This window comes from Pagrus major, chromosome 8, assembly GCF_040436345.1.
Source record: "Pagrus major chromosome 8, Pma_NU_1.0".
Lineage (NCBI taxonomy): Eukaryota > Metazoa > Chordata > Actinopteri > Spariformes > Sparidae > Pagrus > Pagrus major.
Genome location: NC_133222.1, coordinates 30853529 through 30876490, shown reverse-complemented (window position 1 = coordinate 30876490; position 22962 = coordinate 30853529). Strand labels below are relative to the sequence as shown.

General features: G+C 41.2%; 1 protein-coding gene across 2 annotated transcripts in view; it reads right to left on the bottom strand.

Annotated features, from left to right (window-relative positions):
* fgd4a (FYVE, RhoGEF and PH domain containing 4a) overlaps positions 1-14303 on the bottom strand; it is a 51254-nt gene extending 36951 nt beyond the window's left edge. Inside the window, exon 1 of one of the 2 annotated variants that reach the window (XM_073472423.1) lies at positions 14267-14303. In XM_073472423.1, coding sequence (XP_073328524.1) covers positions 14267-14288 — 22 coding nt within the window. In that variant the 5' untranslated portion in view covers positions 14289-14303. Of the gene's footprint in view, positions 1-1717; positions 1825-14266 lie in introns of those variants that run through there. The other variant, XM_073472424.1, reaches the window with a different exon arrangement.
* Positions 14304-22962: the final 8659 nt, after the last annotated feature.

Below are 22962 nucleotides of genomic sequence, written 5' to 3'. Positions count from 1 at the left end.
GAAGTGAAGAGGAGAGAGAGGAGGCAGGGAAGGTGAGGAGGAAGAATCCCGTGACGACAGCGCTGCAGCTGCTGATAGATCCCAGCACAGAGTCGGATACAGGACACAGGGAACTTATATCCATGCAAATTATGCACGCAGACACACACATGCACAGACACCTGTGAAAAATCCAAGAACAAGCTGAACTTCAGGGTTCTTAGAAGCAGACTGTAAAGTTTGTGTCTTTGTGCGTACATTAGCATTCACTGTGGTTGGCTCTTAGTGCTTCTTCCTCCTTTTAGCTTCTCTTTAGAAACAAAATGCGCACTCATACCTGACCCCTGCTGCGTATATGACAGGTTCCCTTTAACCCTGAATAGCTGCAATCTTGGTTCACATATTGGCTTCATCAATGTCTGAAAGGCTGATTTTCTCTGATGAAGCAACACCAAACCACAGCTGTCCGTGACGATTTTTACAGTTACGACACCCATTGAAAATCCCCTTACTGATTCATATTTGAGCCACAGAGGCCGCCTCACCTATGAGCTCCTAACCTGCAGTTGACTCCACCTGAGCTTTTGGATTTGTTGCAGGGACTTCCTTGATCCTGGGGGGGGAGGCCCAGGCTCAGTGGGATCACACACAGACCCAGCGAGGTGCCTTGTTAGTATAAGGGCCGCTGAACGCCTGCCTCCATCCCAGCACAAACAGCAGGATCGGATAACACCCCTGCCGCTGCCTGCCTGCATGGGAAGCCAGGCTTAGTGAGTGGAGGAAGCACTACAGAAAATATATCGCTGCAGATAAAGTTAATGGTTTTAACTGCAGAGATAGCCAGTCAAATGAGTTACAGTGAGCGCACACAGCAGGAAGATGGGGAGAGGAGACTGAGAGAAAAAGCATGAAGCTATTATTTGTCTGATAATAAAAAAGTAATTATTGCAACTATTCATTTTCTAAATAACATTTACGAAGCCATATTCCTCGCTCGACAGAGTGGGAAGACAGAGTGCAGCCACTACAGGCAGTTAGGATTACATCTATCATCAAGAGATTGCATTACAGCTGTAATGACAAGGTGACTTAAATCACAGTGTGCAGTTCACACGCACACGCATGCAATTGCACATACACGCACGGACTTGCATATTTTCCCACAGCTCACTGTGGACAGCTGAGGCCGATTACGGCAATCATGGCAAACAGAGTTAACTGAAATCAGCAGCAGTGGCCTCTACGTGCACAGGCGTGTGTCTGTGTTTGTGTGCATGTGAGTTGAAGTGCATATCCTGAGACAGTCTGCAGCTGAGAGGCTCAGTAAACGCCTTTAAGAAAATTAGTAGTCCCCTCCAGCCAGAACAGCTCCCACAGCTCAGGGTACCCACAGCTCCCTCACACACACATAGTTATAGCACACACACACACACACACAGCCACCCCTGCCACTCGTATTTACAGCACCCGCCAGAGGAACATGCTGCGGTGAGATCCAGGGTTTGTCTTTTGTGATGTGTGCTCCCCTCTTTGTTAACCATCAGCCTCAGCAGGCGACGTGTGTCTGTGTGTGTGTGTTGAATAGCAACGGCGTTTCGGTGTCTCTGTGGTCGCGAACCACCCACATTTTGTCTATCGTCTCCGTTAACCCAACGCCCCACAGCTGCATTGTGCCATTGGTGGAAACAGTGCTCCACAGCTGACTGGTAAACCGGTCTCAAAAGAGAGAAGCACTAACCTGGGTGGAGGTTGTGTCCCGAGTCCAGTGAAGAAATTAAAATCCACTGCTGGACTGAAGTGAAAAGACCTCTCCCTCCTCTCCCTCTCTCCCTCTCTGCGCTCTGTCGCTCGCACTGGCAGGTTCAGGCTTGTGTTAAACTGCTGCCTCGCTGCATTGGTTGCATCCTCCCTTCCTTCCCTCTCTCTCTCTCTCTCTTTCACAAACACACGCACACACACACACACACACACACACACACTTGCACGCTCAGTGACAGACCGGCTCGCCCTTTCACTCAACCTCCCCTCCTGCCTTCTGTGATGCTTCTCTCTCCTTTCACCCTTTTCCTCATTCCTCTCTATGCCGATTAAAGATAATCACATTCCAGCGGAGATGGGGCATATGGCGGGGGAAGCGACACTCAGCCCGAAGAGTAAAGCCCCCTCTGTGTGTGAGTGTGTGTCGCATGGACAATCAGCCCCATTGTGTTGGGCGAGGGGAGGGCCAGTGAGAGGGGAAGAAGCCAATGGCCGTACTCATCTGCTGTCCCTGCTGCTGCTGCCGGTGGCTACAGCAGATATAGGTGCTGAGCGTGACACAAAACAACCCCCTCCAGGAAGAGAGAGGAGGGGGTGACACTAGAAAGGCAAGAGAGAGAGATGACTAGGAATTGATCTGTAGGAGCCTAAAGTAAAGGGTTATAGAATTTGGGTTATCATTTGTCAGTGTCTCTCTGTGGCTTGTGTGATGTGCTTTGAACTCATTTCTTTCAGGGTTAATAGTGAACAGCACTGTGTAGGTTGGAGGTAGTGGGAGTGAAGGCCACCTACTCTTTTCCCATGACAACCAAATGAGTGGTTACATGGAGAAATATTTACAAAAACAACAAAAGGATTGAGTATTCTTTGAGTAGAAATCCACATTGTGAAAGCCAGAGCTGTAGAGGTCTTTAGACAAGAGGAGGCATTAGACTTGACTCAGACTTAAAAGTCAAGTGTAATGCCTTGATTCCTCCGGGCACGCCTCTATGGCTGCTTGTGTTTGTGTTCTTCCATGGGTGAATAGGCTCTTTACTCAAATGGTTTATTTTTACCTGTTTTAATTGTGTCTATTATTATTTTAGTTAATAAAACACAGGAAGGCTAAATTCCCAGACTGTTCACCCTGCTGCCATCTGGCAAAAGATACAGAAGTATCCATTGCCGTACCACCAGAAACATCCCAATTCATCATCAACACTTCATTTTCTAAAATAGATGTAGCATAAAGGACTCCAACATAGTTTTGTTTTTTAAACCCTTGAGTCTTAAAGAAATATAATAAATTCAAATGGCTAATACAAATGTGATTTGTTTTTAGTGCTGATTAGCAAATGTTAGCATTCTAACATGCTAAACTAAGATGGTGAGCATGGTAAACATTATAGCCGCTAAAGATCATTGTCAAAACATTACCATTAAGTGAGCACGATGTCATGCTAGAGATAGTGATCAGCTTCTAGCACTGCTGTGTCTGAGAACAGCCTGACAGAGTTGCTGACATGGCTGTAGGCTGAGTTTTCTTTATTGCATAGGACTTTAACTTAAACGCACATTATGTCATTTCTGCCATTCTCTCAGCCAAAACAAAACAAAAGACGTAGGCTAAGTAGCGTGGGATCGTTGGAGTTGTTGCAGTTATTAAGCAACCACCATTACTAATAAAAATCAGCATGAAGCAGGCTCAGATGTCCAAGTTTTAAAGTTTTATTCATGTTATGTTTAGTCTTGCTCGCCAACTTAGACATTTTAATGCAGAAATTTTACATAAATCTTTAACACATTAATGTTTTATGCTTTCAAATCTCAAGTGACTTCTAGTCAGTCAGGTCCATTTTAAGTCTCAAGTCTGAGTCTGAGTCAGGATCAAGTCTCAAATTTACAGGTCTTGCGAAAGCCTCTAAAATGTCTCAATTACGGGAACTAACCATTTTTTTTTAGCTTGATGACAATGCACTTTTTTCATATTTTGGGTTTTGTGCTGATTTCATAAGCTGAAGTAGTCATGTAGTAGTATGTCATCAACCCATAGAGAACCAATTTAGCTTCCAGCTGAGGTAAAAGAATAAGAAGATACCAAAAATGAATTTCACATAAATAGCTTTTTGGTACTGTAAGAGTCTTTTCATAATTAGACGTAGCAGGCTTAGAAATACTCATCTGGCATGCTGAAATCTAATGTTTTGAGCTAGCTTCAGGCTTTTTGTTAGCATTTCATCATTCGTTTGCTTGCATATTGTGGCGCCAACTGTTTTCCCTCCGGTTGGCGTGGTTCAGAGTATGACGTCTATTTTATTCACATTTTCTGTCACTCTGTGCTCATCAGCAGAATAAAGCGCACTACCGAGCAGGAAGATCTTTGCTGTGGTTGGCTGGAGTGGCTGAAATGTTGACAGGGTGAGAAAGAGCTCTCTGTTGTTGTCATAGCGTCAAACCTGTCTGTGAACATGACCTATGGCTTAAGTGTTACTGTAGCACACAGAGAGAAGTGTTGCTCTCACAAGCTGTGTGAAGAGGAAACATACATGCACGCACATTCACACCTCGGGCATCCAGCTAATAACAAACTGTGTTTGTGTCAAGCAGCCGCACTCCGTCCATCTCGTTTTCTAATTCAGACTGGCAGCCATCACAGTCCTGACCTCCTTTCTATTATCCTCTCAGTCATTGCATTTATCTTGTCTTTGTGGCCTTTTAACCTTACCTCACTTGAATCATCCATTTTTGAACCTGTTCCACTGATCTGCAATTTCTTATGTTTTACCACAGCTGGAAATTCAGTGGGGAGCTGGTGATTCTCTGTACAACACCCGCTTTCATGTTAACCCCTTCATAAGCAGTCCCAGACACAGATGCTCATTAAAATGAAATCCTCTCAGCAGTTATATAAAACGACCATACACACATTCAGTCTCACACACACCTTGATACACTGTGAGTCTGTGCAGACCTCATTACACAACGTGGTAATTAGTGACCGGAAGGTAGAGAGAGCAATAACTGTATCCAGACCTCACCATCAGCAGCGGTACATGTGTCTTTGTGGACTGTGTGTATGTGTAAACCACATACAGGAAATCAGGGTGCTACAGAAATAACTGTACACTTCCTGGATCTTAACTGCAGAGCCATTACCACCAACAGGTCAGTACTGCTGCTCTATGGTCACAGAGCCTGCAGCCACACACTCACACAAAAACACACATGCAGACCCCGAGGACTAGAGGGTTCATGGTCCTTATTCTAGGAGTGAGTAAAGGTTTACAGCAATAGTTAAAAACCTGAGCAAAAGGAGAAGAAAAATATCAAACTAAAGGCTGAAAAATCAAAAAGACTCCTTGCTGGATTAGTTTAGACATTCGGGATTGGAAGAAAAGATGCAACTATCAAGTCGATTGCATTGTTAAACACAGATATGACATGTAGCACTTCTGTTGGGTTTAATGAGCCGGTGTAATGGTCAGTGTTGGGCAAGTTACTTGAAAAAGTAATCAATTAATAATTACCAATTACTACTTCAAAAGTTTAGATTACTTTGTTAATGCATCAACAGAACTAAACTTGTTTGTCAAATATTTAACACATGTAGAAATAGAAAACAAGACATTCTGGTTAAACCATCAGGTAGCCGACAGGTATTTACAGATAATCAACAGCTAACGTTAGCTTAGCTCCGGTGACTGACCGCCTGCAGCACTTCAAAAGTCCTGGAGGTATGTACGAGCAAAGCTGCCAAGCTGGCTGCTGGAAGACGACAAAACATGTAACGTGTGAAAAACACCAACTAAGACAGCAAACAAGGCCACCGCCAAATAGTTGAAATAGCTGTGCTCTTCCTGGGATTAGCAAGTGTAATGTAATTACTGAGGTACAAATCAGAAACAGTACAGTAATCACCTAACTGTAACAACTTTCTTAGTAAGTACTGTAGAGCATTGGTAATGGTTAGCAGATTCATTACAGGCTGCTTATGTGATGTTACATTTTGATAAACCCAACAAACCAAATAATGACATTCTTCTGTGTCCACGAGTTTCCTGGTGAAGTCATTGGGGAGGTTCAATATGCGTCATGGGTACTGTAATATCTGTGGAGATGTCTACATCACACACACTTATTTTCAACAGCATCACCTGCGTGCTTCCATAACTACTGTAGAGGTAGAGTGTCATGTTGAGTGATACTCCTTTTGTATTTATTTTAATCACTTACTGTCTCTATGCAAATGTTTGACTGCCTTGGTTTTAAGGAACTTTTGGTGATTTCTAGATCCATGTCGATGCGTTTCAAAATTAATTAACATCTTTTACATATTTTGTACCCAAAACACTCCAAACCCAACTGTGAATTGTGTGCACCATTACAGCTTCAGTTCCTTATTTATGCTGTAAATCTACATATTGAATTGTAATCATCCAAGTTCGTTTGTATGTGTTCATGGAGTTTTGCTGACTTTGATTCCATAAAAGAAAGTCTAAGAGAGAAGACAGTCAGGGGCTTTAAGTGGTGAGACAAAGGAAAACTTTAACTGGGGGTTATTCATGAATCTAATAACGCTAGGCACAGCAGTCCAGGACCTAATTAAGCACTGCAGTTACTGCCAAACTAAAAGTGACATGTGAGGATATAACAAGAAACCCGCCGCTAACAAGCTCACATTGAATTTATCCTAATGTACTGTCCCTGTCAGCTTTCAACCTAATTGGTGCTAATTTAGTTAAAAACTTGCAGGAATTGTTTCAACATTAGTAAGACCGTTTCAAATTAGTAGCATAGATGTGACAGCAACGTTCAGCCTCATTTGGGTCATTTAGGGAAAAAAAAATATGTTGCTCTTATCTCAAAATATGTACAGCATTATTGGAATTGATGTGAAATAAGAGGATAACATCTGGCTGTTTTGTTGGAGATTGCCATCGGAGAGCTGAACAGCGTACCAGGAAGAATGTCAGGCACCTGTAAGGTGTTGAATATTGGAATATGATGTTAGCAAATCAAACCTCTCAAACACATTCATTGATTATCATCAGCAGAGTTGCCTATTGTTTCCATGGTGATGCTTAACTGAAGTATTGGTTTTCAGACAGTGAGTAATGGGTCTGTTTAAGTATTCTCCATATAATATGCAATGTAAAGTGAGGTGAGCACACAGGAATATATACAGTGCATTACCATCATGATGACAGGCCACAAATCCACAGATTGTATTTACATTATTTCACGCACAGCGCGTGCACACAGCGCACACAAATGAAAGCAGGAATACACACGGAGAAATGCAATCAAACACTTAATACGCACGCTGCTGGGTGGCAGATAAGCCCCTCCTCGCTGCTGTGCAACCGCGGATCGATCTGTTGTCAGACACTGTGAACGTCAGCTTGAAGAATCCTTTCCGCACATACTGTAGACAAACTGCCTAATTTAAACCCCCTCTGTTGGAATCCAGGTGAGATTCAACCACATTATGTAAGACCACCATGCTGGATGTTTTGTGCACCTTATTTCTGTCAGAATCAAACTCTCCTCTTTACACTTGGGTGACACTGAAGCTCTCACATGTCCCAAAGTGCTTTCGTTTTTATGCGTTTGCTGTACAATTTAAACTAAAATTTAACAAAGAATTTATCAAATTAATTATTCAATTAAGTCTTACAATCATTTAATTGTTGTGTTTAATTATTGTGAGTTCTGCTCCCCACATCCTGCTCTCTTCGGACAAATGATTGTCTTTAATTAGAAATGTTTTGGGCAAGGGATTAAGCCTAATTTTATTGTGATCCTAATTAAATTTCTGAAGGATTCCTTTTGTGGAGATGTGTCAGATCGCCCTTCAGCACAACAGCAAGGAGCACAGTGAAAGAGAGTCCAGTAAACTGTCTTTCAAATTGTGGGATTTGAAGGACAACAAAATAAGCAGCAGATTTTTATAATTTAATTTCCTTTTTCGTGGCTTCAACCTGTTGGTTTAAAACTGTATTATGGGTGACTATTAAGATTAAATACTGCAAATACTGTATACTTCCTAACGAGGGTCTAATTGGTCCAAACAGTATTGATTAAATTCTGTTTGGACCGCACTGATGTTGGCTTTCATACTGTTAAGGAGTTAATAAAGATGTATAAGTAAGCTGCATTCATTGATTTTTAGGGGAAGTGAGACGAGGTGTAAACACAACACTGACATATTATCACTGAATTGAAGATGAAATGGCGAACGTGTTCGCAAAAACTGCCTGATTACAAATCCAACAGAAACAGAGAAATATTGGCGTGAAACATTCGTTGAATTTGGTTTCTAGGTAACAGATGAACACAAGAGCAATATTTGCTTGCTCATAACTCCTAAGGGGAAATAACTTTGTTTGTCTGCTGTTTAATGCAGCGCAGGTCGCATCCCCTGGGTTCATCAGGGCTTTTCTGCTGGAGACATCTGCCTGCCGCAGGATACGGTTTTGATGAGAGTAGAAGTCAAAATCCTCTGAGTTCAGCTTCTTTAATGTGAATATTTTCTGGTTTCTTTACTCTTCTGTGACAGTGAACTGAATATCTTTGGCTTGTGACAAGAAACAAGACATTTTAGGCTTCCTTAAATGTCTTAGGCTAAGGAAACACTGACATCATTTTCTGACATGTCATAGACCAAACAACTAATTGTTTAATCGAGAAAATATTCAACAGATTGATCGACAATGAATGTAATTATTGGTTAAAGCCCAAACTTTTGACATTGCGCAAGATAATTGGATCTATTGTTATATAAGAAAAGATTGATTAGTGCAGCTTTAAGGCAGTAGTCCAAATATTGGTTTTATTTTCAGGTCAAAACTAAAGCGTCAAATGTCAACAGCTCAGTGTGTCTGTGTGATTTTCAAGAATTCCCACCTGGATTTACACTTCTCTTCTGCTTGGCTATGCAGAATGGAGACACATCAACACTGAACCTGTCAAAATCGCTCAACTTTATCAAGATTTCTCAGCTGTTGCAGTAATGTTTGACTGAAAAGAAACACCTTCAATTCATTTTGAGTTAAAAGCATGCAAATCTGATTGATTCAGCTGGCTTTTAAACCTCATCTCTGTGCATTGCAAATGGTCTTCTTCATTTTTTGTCACCCTGCTTTCAAGCATGTAACAACATAATATATGTGCATATATTTCCCTCTGTCCTCTCCTTCCTCATGCCTCACTACCTTCCTCCCACACATCACAGACACAAACGCTGGCCATCTCACACTTTCGCTACCTCCTCATCACTGCGGCTAGCACTCCCTCCCTCCTCTCTGTCACATCCACCTACCACTCTGTTACAAGTCCACCTCTCCCTCCACCGTCCAGCTCTTTCTTCTCTCTGGCCTGAGAAAAGGGGAGAAGGGAGGACAGCAGCATGGCTCCAGGCCATTACCCACCACGTCTCTATGAGCATAGAACCACGGGCCTCCCACACACACACACACACACACACACACACACACACACACACATCATCAATTAAAACCCACATCACTTAAAATGCACACACACACACACACACACACACACACACACACACACACTTGGCATGCACACACAGCATTTGAGCCCCTTGCTGTTTTCATTGACTCTCCCCTCCTCCCGGTGCTCTATGCACATTATGAAGGTCAATGATGAATGATGGGTATTGTCTGCAGACACACACGTGTTTACAGACACACACATACACAAGAACAAAAGCTACAAAGACACGACAAACAAGGTACAAGAGCTGAACCTCTGTCTCTACAGCAGCAGGGCACATCTGTCGTTAGGGCACGGGTCGACATCTGCCCCCGCGTCACAGGAACAACCCACCTTGGATTGGTTCCATCAACCTGGCACACACACACACACACACACACACACACCACCACCATGCTACCCCAGCTGTCAATCTGTCCCTGAAACAACCAACAACTGGCTTAAATCAATGGTGACTGTGCAGAGTCGGTCCTGAGCTCTGCACTTTGAGAGATATAATAACGCTGCCAGACAATAGCGTTTATCTAGACACCAAATTGATTAAACAATTAGTTTACTGGGAGTGTCTGAGAACCATCTCAGCACAGGCGACGCTCGGCTGCTTTCATTATCCACCTTATCCTCCTCATCTTCCCTCGGAGTAAACACACAGTATAAATCCCACCGTAATCCACCCTGAATTAACAACAAGACAAGAGAGCGATCACCGGGAGCGATAAGTGCTTCATTATTTTCATGTTTGGGAGTGCATCAGTGACTGTATCTGTGTGTGTGTGTTTGTGTGAGTGGATTCCAGCTAGATGAAACAGTTGTTGTTTAAATGAACAGTTTATTGAGTCAAGTGCCTTTGCAGTCAAGTAGATTATAATTGTTATCTATAGATGTGTGTGATAGTGAAGTTATTGTAATGTACTCACCTTTCTAGTTTCTACTCTGCCTTCTGGAACAAATATTCAGCGCAAGCTTCACAAATCACGTCCTTGCCGACAGGATTGACTGCGCTCCCTTTTACATCATTTAACTCTCCTAGGGAGCAATCACATTTCAGCAGACTGGGCTGATCGAGTTCTCTGTTTTGACTGATAACAGGCAACGTGGGAGGCTCAGATTTTATTTATGCACTGACTGGAACAACATTTACCTACCAGCAAGCCATACTTCTGGTTTTCATAATCTTAACACAATTAGCTGGTAAGCACTGGTTACTAAAGGTAGCACAATTTGCAGAATCACACTTAATAAAATAACTTCACTCTTGACCCAAAAATATACGTAACCACTGAACAGTGACTTTGAAGTGCTGGTTGTAATGAGCTACTTCCGTTTTTACTCCTGATAGGTGGAACAACAAAAAGGCCACTGTTCTGGTGGCTCACACAGTGTTAACAAGCCCTCCTGTGGTCACAGTCTACAGTACAGGCCACATGAAGCCTACTGATGAGAGAGCCCTTTTCCTTCATACAATGTGCTGCACATCATCCAGTGGTAAACTGTCTTCAGTTTAAATTGCTAAAATTGTTTTGCAACAATTAGTCGATTAACTATTTTTGATAATCACTTAATTGTTTCAGTCATTTTCTAAGCAAAAATATCAGACATTTGCTGCTTTTCTTTGTGATTGATGGTAGCAGATGAAGAGTCTTCGGGTTTGTTGTGTTATGTTGGAAAAAATACGAAATTTAAGTTCCTTTGGGCTCTGCAAAATTGATTTAGGAGCTGAATTTTTTTTGACATTTTATAGACAAAATTATTAATAGATCAATCATGAAAATAATCTGCAGATTAACTGATAATGAAAATAATCATTAGTTGCAGCCCTATCATGGATAAACAGATGGGAATGTCTATTTCTGGCTAATCTAGTGAATTAAATACATGACAAATCAAGCTTCCTCACATTAATGTTATCCAAAGGGATGAATTCATCAGCAAGAGTGGGATGAAAACATCTCATATGGTCAACAAATCTCTTATATATATAAATAAATAAAAACTTTTCCATCTAACTTTTGTGTAACGTGTGCACACTGTCAGTCAGGCAGAACCACAGAAAGAATCCAATCTAAAAGTGGTCTAAAGAAGTCTGGGAAACTTTTTCAGTGACTGCACAGGGTGAGAACATTTTACTGCAATGAAAAGGCCTCCATCTTGGAACACTATGCCCACTGCTGACAGTCCACACACCAGGTAAATGTCTCTGATCGCTCAGCTCTGCAGGAAGTGAATGAACTCTGTTGAGAGGTTCACTATATTGATGCAGTGCTCTCGTCTCATGCCTGGTGTTTGAAGTGTCTGAGTACCACATCGTAGGCGTTATTCATTTGCGTGCACAAAGTCTGCAAACAGACTTTACTTGAATGTGTATGGGTGCAGACATAGTACAAGATTCAGGGAATATAAACATATTCATTAGCCTTTGTTTTTATGTGTATCTTAGCATTCTCGGTGTCTGTTGGTGTGTGCGTGACAACACATCTCTTATTTCATTCCAGTAAAACAATGGGAGCATGATGTCAGGACTCAGGTATGACAGGAGGAATGCGGTTCAATGTAGAGAGAGGTAAAGAGAGAAACAAGGTTGAATTAAAGAAACAGTAAATATCAGCAAGGAAAAACCGATGACTGAAGAAAGAAAGAAAATGCAGAGGAGGCTGAAAACCACAACGAGCTTGAGAGAGAAAGTGGAAACAAACATCCTCTCTATATTTAGCTCATCATCATCATCTTCACCTGACTACCTGACTGTCTAGTTTTGCCTCCAGGCATCCACACACACGTCTTGTTAGAACATACCGTGCTGTTGTTTAGAGCTATAGGGTATACACACGAGAGCCACGGGGGAAATGAATAAATAACCATGTTAGGAACAACCAGTCAAGCCTCTTAAAGCTACAGGGTTCATAATACAATAGATGGAACACATCTGTGTATAGTCTGACTAGAAATGGGGCTAAAAATAAAAACTATGTCATGAGAGAGGTGCTGAGGCAGGAATTAAAAGGATTTATCCCGCTAAGCCATGAATGCCCTCAACACATTTCTCCATATTAAATGATGAAAACAGTTACTTAAATGTTTGTGAACATTTTGGCCTGAATATGGTACAAATCAGTCAAACACATGGAATGCGCGAAAAAAGGGATTATCCTCTGGGGAGCATGAATTCATTTCATGCATCTAATGTCAATAGTCCCATACTTCTTGAGACTTCTTTTGTAAATGTGAAAGTTTTGGCCTGACGATGCTGCTACAGAAAATAAATCCTGTCATCAAAAGCCTTATGTATCATCCTCTGGAGACTATGAATGTCTGTACAACAATAAATCACAGATTGAACAGTAATGAGATATGACCTGACCCGGCCATCTTTAGGTTCTGCGCGTACTGAATATTTATATTATTATTACATTAAATATTTAGAAACTATTGTAGTCATTCCTAATTTTGAAGTTATAGAACATTTATACACATATTTCTAACAATAAGTAACAACAACTCCATTCTTTTAAGGGCATCAAACAAATTACCTCGGTACCACAGAGCATGCATTCAATCGGTGCCACATTTCTGTACCTGAGAGCCCATCTGGACGATGGGTAAACATTTGAGTTTAAAATATTAAAAATTAACTAAAAATATCAACAGAAAGTGCATAAATAGTAGTTTTGGTATTATGATGTCTATGTGTTGCTCCCGTGCTAGCCGTGTAAACACCACACGTCCCCAAGCTCCCAGTCCGAAACACTAACTGCTCGGCTAACTGAGCTTAAAGCTACAATAAGCAGCAGTTAGTGGTTACTCTAGTGGTATGCTGCTCCCTAGTTGTTTTGTAGAGTGAATCTAAGAGGTGGCCTTACATATTCTTACATATTGCACCTTTAAAGGAACAGTTCACCTCAAAATGAAAACTCAATCTTTATCTTCAAGACCATCAAACACTCAAACTTTTCCAGAACTGTTAGAACTACCTTTAAAAGGCTTTCTATAAAAACAGACAAAAAGCTAATCCAAACATATGAGTGTATACGCTCTGTAGTGTTACTACTGCTTGTGACACCCTCTCCCACGTTGAAACAATGAGCGTGGTGAAAGGACCCGGGCCTGCTGGTGTTCCCAGCCTTTTCCTTCCTGCCAATGAGAATGAAAGCAGAAAGCCTCACTGTGTTTCCTCTCCTCTGCTATTAAATGCAGGTGACTCACCCCCAGCCCACCAACAATTCACACCCCCCTAAGAAAGTACAGAGTTGAGGGGTTGCACTGCTACAAAACACACATACTCACACTTTCATCGCCCTACTACGCTGCACATAAACACACACAGCACAAATGTAGTTGGGTAATGGGCCTTCAGGGAGGTTGCCAAAAGGCCAGAGTGGTTGGAAGAGGGTCTTAAGAGGGGGAAACGGTTCCCAGGCTTCTGAGAACAAAACTGTCTTTTTTTTCCAGCATGGTGGATTTAAATGCTGCCTTACACTCTGCTGTATTGCTCCACAGCAGCAAGCCGGTCCACATGGAGACCGATGCTGCGGCTCAGTGAATCAACACACTCTATCCAAGCACTGTATCTGACAAGTAATGCTGAAACAAATGCCTTTACAAAACAGTGGCATTGGTAAAACCACTGGCTGCTAACAAAACCTGATCAAAATAAGAATTGCAAATTTATACTGCAGAGGGGAGGAAGCTTTTCATATAATTTGCTCAGGTTTCGTGCAGCCGCTGCACTTCTAAAAACCACACAGTCACAGAGGAACAACAGCATATCAGCAGAGTGGTAAATAAATGGTCTATGTGGGAGTGCAGCCAGATGATAACATTTGAAAATGCTGCTTGCTGGTAGAAAGTAGAGGATCCCTGAATGCCAGTCAAACAGAGCAGCAGCGATGAAACAAGTCATGGAAATGTTTATGGTAATGAGAGATGAGTCACAGATGATGTTTGTGAAAAGATGGGCAGAATACTTTTCTCCACTTATTAAGAATAATCCATGATTTCTCAGTGTAAAGCCAAATATGGAATCTCCAAATCTTACCATAACAGCAGAGCAGACACATCTTTGCGTTTTTACCTTTCCGGCTCCAAAACCAGTACTTGCGCCGTCGTTTCATGATCAGTCCAGTGTCTTTTATTTTGAAAAAGAAAAAAAGGAAATACCAACCCAAGATCTCCTCCCAATATATATATTCAACTAATGACAGTGTTCATCCGCATTGTGCTGTCCAGCCTGCAAGGATGACCTACCCGAGACGATGTGTCTGAGACGGGACCTCCGGTAACGAGCGACCAGCCAGTCCATGCTGCGTCCACGTCGGTGGACGGAACGCAATAGAGACACCAGCGGGAGAAGGTGAGGCGTATAAGCTCAGGTCAAGAAAAAGTACAAACGACTAGTTTGTTTCACTTCCTACGTGGAAACTGTGGCCGAAAATACACCTCTGTTTAGTACTTTCACCCCTTCCTTCCTCGACTTCAGTCAGTGAACTGAAGAGGCTGAAGAGACCCCCTGACAGGATGCTATGCTGAGACTCTTCTGCGTAAGAGCAGACAGACAGCACTGTAGAAAAAGACGAATCATCCGACCACAAACACCATCACATATGTCTGTTCTCTTGCGAGTGGGATGTCCTTTATTTCGCAAAGGTAAGAAAAAAAAAAAAGGGTTGCACAGTTGCCTCACATCTTCCTCTCTGTAAAGTTACTTCCTCAGAGAACTTCGGAGTCCAGCAGGCCCTGCTGCAGGTCTGAATTCTCCTTTTTCGAGCTCAGACGACGCTTGTAAGGTAACAAGAGAGTACAGTGGGCTTTCTGGGAAGAACCTCTCATGCTAACAATGCCAGTCAGGAGGGGGAAATGACACACGCTGCAGTCAGGAAACCCCTGGCTGGCACATGGACAGGAAAAACACAGCAGATATTTAGGTACCTATTGGCTTGGGATTTAGACTAGAGCCCGATCAATATACTGGTCAGCAGCTGGCCTATGAAAGATATATCAGCATCAATTTATATTAGTGTTTATGTTGTCTCATATGATTTTTTGTTTGTTTTTACATACATACCTGAATCTTTGTCACAAGTTCTTGATGACCACATGTGAGGGATCATTGCAAAAAATGTGTGTTTATAGTCAAGATTCAAGATGTCTATTGTCACTCGGAGTATAATAGCAGTAAAAGTAAGCAATAAGGTATAAAGCAAACAAACGTATAACAGGGAATAGGTATGGAACAGCAGGAAAAAGGTGCATAGGTATATCAAAAATATCAAACATCAACAATGTTTAAAAGCGGGAAGTATAAAAACAAGGTGTAAAAGCAATAGAAAGTGTACTAGATGATGGCCCAACAAAAATACTGGCAGTAAGGTGCATATTATACATTATTTGTCACATATTGCATTGATGGTTGGATGCGTATGTGTGTGTGTGTGTGTGTGTTTATGTATACAGTATATTCTGTGTGGCTCTAATTCAAGATGGAGAGTATTAACTGTGTTTCGTGTTTGTCCTGTATCAGTGTAACAAACCCAAAGTCATTAGGTTTGGAAGCAACATAAAAACTGATTAACAGTGCTGTTACACAACAGTGAAAAAAACCCCCAAACATTTAAGATTATTTTGACAGATATCACAATTGCGATATGATTCACATTTAGCAAAAACGACTAAAATCATGATGATGTGACATTAGTTGGGCTCTGTGCCAAACCAACATGTTATCTCAGATCAGGAGAACACGATTAGTTGGCCAGAACATCTCTGCAGCACTACCGTACTTCATTGTATTACTGTTTTGTCACACATTGTATTTTTATCAAAGAATTTCATCTCCGGTCATGTTGTACTTAACCTTATTGCCATTTGGATAATATTTAGAGTAACTGTGCAGCCAAATAAAAGATGACTTTAGATAACAAGCGGTCCTTGGATGGTGTCCAACACTAAAGGTGCATGTGCAAAACACGCGGTTAACAATAAAGGAAGTGTCAACAGCCTTTGTTTCTGTCTGCCTTCTTTTTCTCCTTGAGAAATTTACACATTTCTACACAAACGTCTAAAAGTAGCTCATTGTTAGCTTCCTCTGTCCACCTCATTGTTTTTCCTGCAGACATCTGTGAGAAATCCCCCTCAGTCTTCCCAGAATCACAGGACTACTGTGTCTGTGTGTTACAGTAAGACTTTATATTAGATTTCCAATTTTCTATCTTTTAAAAAAATATCCTTTAAGACTGAGTCAAAATTAAATAATCAAAAGAGCTAAAGCACAGTCATGTGCTTTCAAATGGAAGGAGCATTTAGATTTATAGAGACAATCTAACTAAACTGACGACTGTTGATTGTTTTCTAATTGATTTGGGAGCAACAGCACAGTTTCATGCCAGGATATAGTGTATGTGGATGGTTCCTCTGTTGTAATGGAGTACATAACTCTGCGTGTGTCCTAATCTCACACTGAGCATGAAGGTCCAAAAGCTGCCCAATGGGTGAGACATTTATGAGCATTTACCTCCACCTACTGGAACATTTGCAAACTGGCGTACCTCAAACCTAACCTAGATACTGTTGTTTGTGAAAGCATGTGTGTGCAACTGCTGAGGAATATTTCACAAACACTCACACAGATCAGACATTTCCTGCTGAAGGCAGCCCACACCCACTGTAATTTATCAACTGAGCAAACTGATAACCTCCTCCACACCTTCACACACAATCGTATCTAGTCTGAGATTTCACTACTAGACACAGAGTAAACTCAGGGGGAAAATTCAAATAAGGAAATGAAAGACGTTAGGTAGTTATAAAGATTGATATCCTCTTAGATGAGGTGTTGAACTTTTTATGATCTTTGTCTTTGTGCACCTGAAGAAATAATATGCTTTTAGAACAAACAGTCACCTTGCATTAATCACTGTTGGCACATGACAGAAATATGCACCATAATCACTTATATGTCACGCAGTCATTCAAGTCCGTTCAGGCGATGAAGAACAATACACTGATATGCTTCACTTATTAGCAGGCTCAGTACGAAACATCCAAGATGGAACAGGTTGTCTTTAATAACATGGCAACATAAAAACAGGAAACAAATCAATGACAAAAAAAGCCTTTAAATACAAATTAGGACAAAAATGTCATTCCTGCAGCACAGGTAAATGACAAAACCCTGAATGCAATTTGAATTAAAGCTGTCACTATAATTTCAAAGACAACAAAATGATCAAGCTTTTTGAGACACAGCTAGAGGCTTTGACACTCTGACATGTTTCAGTTTTCGTCTAATTTTGTATTGTTCTGTCACAAGGAGAAAGGTTCCAAGAAGACCAAGCAGTGGCAAATAATCATTAGTTATATACTACTACTTTACTACTACTACTCTTCTTTAATTCACACTAATCAATTTCAAACTCTGCGAATTATAAAGCTTAGAGGTGAACGTGAGACCAACAACCAGCTGAGGTGCACATCCAGGAAACCCAGAGCCTCTATTTAAAGCCATGCTTGCAGTCTTTAAAAAAACTGAGGGTCCAGTATTCGCTGGAAACAGGTGACTACCCTGGTGACTACCCTGTTTGGAATCAAGCGGTGAGACTGAACCAAAGGTGCAGGTTGTGAAACCAAAACAATGAGCCGAAGGACACTAAAACAGCCCTTAGAGCTGAGGGGAATAACACTCTGTGGATCTGTCACTAAGTTGACAAAACAGAAGAACTGAATTAACAAGGCGTATACTGTTGGTTGAAGTTGTGAAGTTTGTACGTTTCTGGTTGTGGGAACCTGAACTTTATTCTACATTCTCTTAGCAAGTTTTCTATTCTGAGAATATGAACCTTCTACCTTGTTCAGTGGGTATTAATACGACTGAAACTCTGCTTGTTCAACAACGCAGCGAGGGGAAAAGGAAATACTTTCCAATTTAGCTGTGACAATTCAAATATCACACATGAAATGTTCAGTGCCTATTTATAACCGCAGCTAGGATTTATGGGTAGTTTATATTAATGTGGTAAAGCAATACACGACACATAAAAAGTAATCATCTTTAAGCCATCATGAACTGAGCCGCACAAAGGAACCACTATTGCCTGCAGTGAGTTAAAGCCAGCGGAGGACAGTGAGAGGGTTCAGTTCAGGATGAATAGGCACCAGTTCAGCATAACAATACCAGAGGCAGTAGGCTAGCAGCCGGCCACACAGCATCTGATTCATACAGTCCCACAGCTTCTGTCTTAGCAGACAGAAAAACAAGCAGCTTCATTGTCGGAGACAGATACAGCTGTCCTCACAGTAACACCAGCTCAAAGCTGCGACATGCCCCCGGGGCTATTTGTGCTGTAAACACAAAATAGATTTCACTCCACGTGTGAGCTTTAATAAGAGAGGAACTTGGGAGGGGTTCAATTTATTTGCTTACTGCAATCTCAACTTCACAGAGAGACAAAAGTCCTCTTTGAGTTGTATCCACAGAGAGTGTAGTGTTGACATTTACTGTTACACAAGAGCTGAGAGGATAATGATGTATTGCAGTTTACATTCAAAGATGAGCGGGCTGATAGGACAACAGACTTCCTAAGCATTCGTCCAGGAGGAATGGATGCAAAATAATAGAGCATGGTAGATCATTAAAGGCGAAAAGCAGTTTCTCTACTGAAATCCCATCCGCGGTCAGCCAGCCACAATAAAATGTCTTCGCCATTAAGAGTTGAACCCGGTCAAATGGAAGAAATTACTATTTAACTGTCGCAGGGGAAATCGAGTTATACTTTTTACTTTCTAAAATCGATGGCGGTTCATGACGAGGTCAGTTTGATTTTTGCAAAAACAGCATGACAGATAATTGGGACAACCTTTCAGACTGGGCAGCAAAAGCAACTGGGATGAAGGCAATAGTTTCAGGAGCTGTGAGGACGGTGTGCAAATCGAATGAACCCACATGACAACAGCCTTTCTGCCAGCGTCAGACAATCACGGTTATTGGCTGACATTTCACATTAGTACATAAATCTCAGTACTCGGACTCAGTACTCAGTACTGCCTGCTCTCTTGTTATCTCCTGCCAAAGCAGATTTTTTATAAAGCATAAGGAATTCAATATATCGGAGGCCAACAGTATATTACCAAATGTGTTGAGATGTGCAATACTAGGGGAAGATTAGGATGAATATAACCTTTATAAATTTGACTCCAGTATTGCTAACACACGGTGACTCACTGACGGATAACATCTCTGTGTATTCTCTTATTTACCTCACTTCCTGAGGTACAGCTCATTACCTGAGATAAGTGACAGAGGCTGACTGCTGACACACACCTCATGAGCTGAAGACACCTTGGCACTTTTAACCACAGAGCAAAGTTCAAATCCAACCTACAGTACAGTTTATCCTTGGCTGCGTGTTTGTACAAGCACTCCGCAGAGTTGCGAGATAAGACGAAGCCATGTGGGCGCCTCCTGTCTCAGACGCTCATGCCCAGACAGTACACACTGACTGGAGCAGTGCTGACATGTATTTGGATCCTAGTTTTCAGAGAAATATAGACTGCTTAATCACGCTAAAGCCTGGGCAAACTTTCAGTTGCAGCTGGCAGGCTGCAGCTCTGCAGAGATCCATCTGGACGGCAGCGTGGAAACAGATCCCAGGACTTTAAAAACTAAGATACATGACTGCAGAGGAGCAGATAACTTGTAGGAGATAACTTGTCTTTGCAGGCATCATGAGCAAGACAATCTTCTAGGGGCTCCTACAAGGTGGTGTTTCTCCGGAATGAAAAAAATGAGCCCTCCAGCATGTAGATGGTTACACAACAGGCTGGGGCTTGTCTTTGAGACCTTCATACCTGCTGAGCAGCCACTTAATGGTGTGTAAACAATCTCTGTAATGTAGGTGTGTTACAGTCTGGTCACTCCAAGCTTTCTCAACCACACTGACAAAAACACCTGATGGCTAATCCAAGAAGTCAAGAAGTGAGTCACAAGTAGGTCAATTAAAGATTTCATTTTTTATAGATTTTGACTCATGCTGTAAGACAGAGCTGCACAGGAGAACATTTCCAATAAGACATAAACAATAACAATTAAATTAAATTAAATTAAATTAAATTAAATTAAATTAAATAAGAAGGTGATTTCAAAATAAAATCAGTTGAGAAATGATACATTCTTGGTATAAGGAGCACTGGGTTTTTACAACAGCTTGTAAAAGATCATAACATACTAGTTTTTCGATAGTTAAGTTGTGAAAGTGTTGTTCAAGCATTCCCTCAACACTCACCTGCTTCCTCCGCCTCATGAATGTCCATACTCCGCTGCTTCCTCCGAAAAGCGACCCTACTGAAGCTGTCCATTCTTCCGTGAGACAACGACCGCTCCAGCATTGAGATACCAAAGTGCAACGCATTCAGAGTGACCGGAAATAACGATACAAGTTTCCTCCGAAACTCAGTCCAGCCCTGTGCAGGTCAGTAACATCACACCAGTGAGGACACAGTGTGGTTTGTTTGGTAAACAGCTGTACGCACATGTGTCAGCTCGGTCGACATCACCCACTTTTCTCCGATCAGTGTCACCTTGACGGGGGTGTTTCTCAAGCCCCGCCCCCTCCTCCCCCCTCAGGCTGAGCGCGTACTGATGGTGCAGGGATCCTTATTATAACAGCCACTGTGTCCACACACACACACACACACACACACACACACACACACACACACACACACACACACTAAAATGTTCATGCATTATGTTGATCATCTTGTATTTTATTAGTTGGACATAAATCAGATTTAAGAGGTTAAGAAGTGATGTCATAGTGTGAGTTAACTAGATATACTGTCACTCAATAAAGTCAACATCAATTCTAATGTATGACTCACCTCAGATTTATGAGATAGTAAGTCATAATTATGATATATTCATTTTAAGATGCTAAATCGCTCATGAGACAATAAATCAAACCTGTGATTTTAAAGTCTAAATTATTATTCATCCGAAATTATTGTGTATTACAAGATATTATGTCATGAAGCTATCAAGATTATGAGATAATCACTGAGATTGGTGAAAATTAGATCACTAAGTCATATTTATTAATAATAACACATTTTACAAATATTTTTGGGGCAGGAGTGTGTTTGTTTCACAAGACAATGAGCTGGATTCATCCAAGGTTTTGGCAGTTCACACTTATGCAATACAATATAAATAAAGCAGGCGTGATGGGAAAGCTCCTACACTGAACACAAAATGTGAGCTCATCAATATTATTTTGCTGTTATTTGAGACTGAAGCATTTAAAATGACTGGACTTTAAAGCACATCAACTGTGCTGAGTGTGTGCATCAGCTGAGAGCTGAATCTGTTTATCAGTCAGTAGATGGATCCAGGGCTACCTTTATACAGAAGTTTATATACTGATCAATCAATCAATCAAAATCATGATTACATTAATAACTGAGATATTTTCGAGGAGAATGAAATTAAAGAAAGACACCGATAAGAAAAGAGCCAACTTGACCATGACTAACCATGTGTACAATGTTCATCACCGATGACCATCTAATGCCTCATCTACTGCAGGTACAGCCAGTGGCACCCCAGAAGTTTTTCATAGGGCCACTGAAAATCTTGGGGTGGTTGTAGTTTAAATACTTTTTAAAGAAAATTATGTGTGTAATGTTTTTCATGTTAAAGTCAATCTTTAATTACTGCCACTACAGTTAACATTTGGAGCACCTGATGCCTGGTACTTTTGTTAGTAATAATAACTTCATTATAAGTTCTCAACTTATGATATGCAGGGTGGAGATGTGTGAAGACCATGATGAGTTCTCTGTGATGTTGCTTCCCAGGAACCTAAAACTGTTCACCTGCTGCACACAGAGATGAAGCAGGTGAACTATCATTGTTGTTTAAAATCCTGCCAAGATCAGTTCTCTCCATTTGTGGCATTGCAGTCGTGGCTGTATAGTGTCAACAGGAGGGGGCTAAGCTCACAGCCCTGAGGGACTCCAGTGTTGAGCATTACAACTAGAGGAGGTATAACTACCAATCTGAGCTTTCTGGATTTCTTATTAAGTAAAAATTGGTCAACTGTCAAAGGTTTTTTCAAACAAATAAAGGGAAGAACATTAGCAGAGTAACCACACACTGCTGCTGCTCACTATACTCTTTACTGAAGCCATTTGTGGCTGTAGCTGCTAGCTTTCCTTAGCTAGTAAGCTATGCAGCTAGCCATTTCTTCACATTCTGTTAAAGTGTTGGTTAATTTCTACATTTTTTAACTAAAATTATTACATGTATATTACATACTGATCTCAATTTAGCACATTGACCACACCTGTTCCAGCCATATATGAGGTTTATACCTAGTTTTATTTTTAACATTTTAATCTATTGTGTGTTCTCTGTGTGGATGCACGGATACAGGTCCTGGGCTCAGAGGCAAAAAGTTCATTTCAGTCTAATGATGAGATAGAAAACAGACACAAACACAAAGTCACATACAAATCCAAGGGCAGGTCTTTTATTTACTTGTGAAACCAATTAAACACTGTTTTTAATGGTGGAGAAACTGTCAAATCCACTGTAGTACAGCTATCATTCTTTTTAAACCAGTTTTTTTCCAAGTTTTTTTTTCTTTCTTTCATTGAATTAGTTTCTCTCCATCCAATGCTATATTGTGCAAACAAACCAAGAGAGTTAGGTCACTGACGAGCCTGCACGGGTACAGAAGC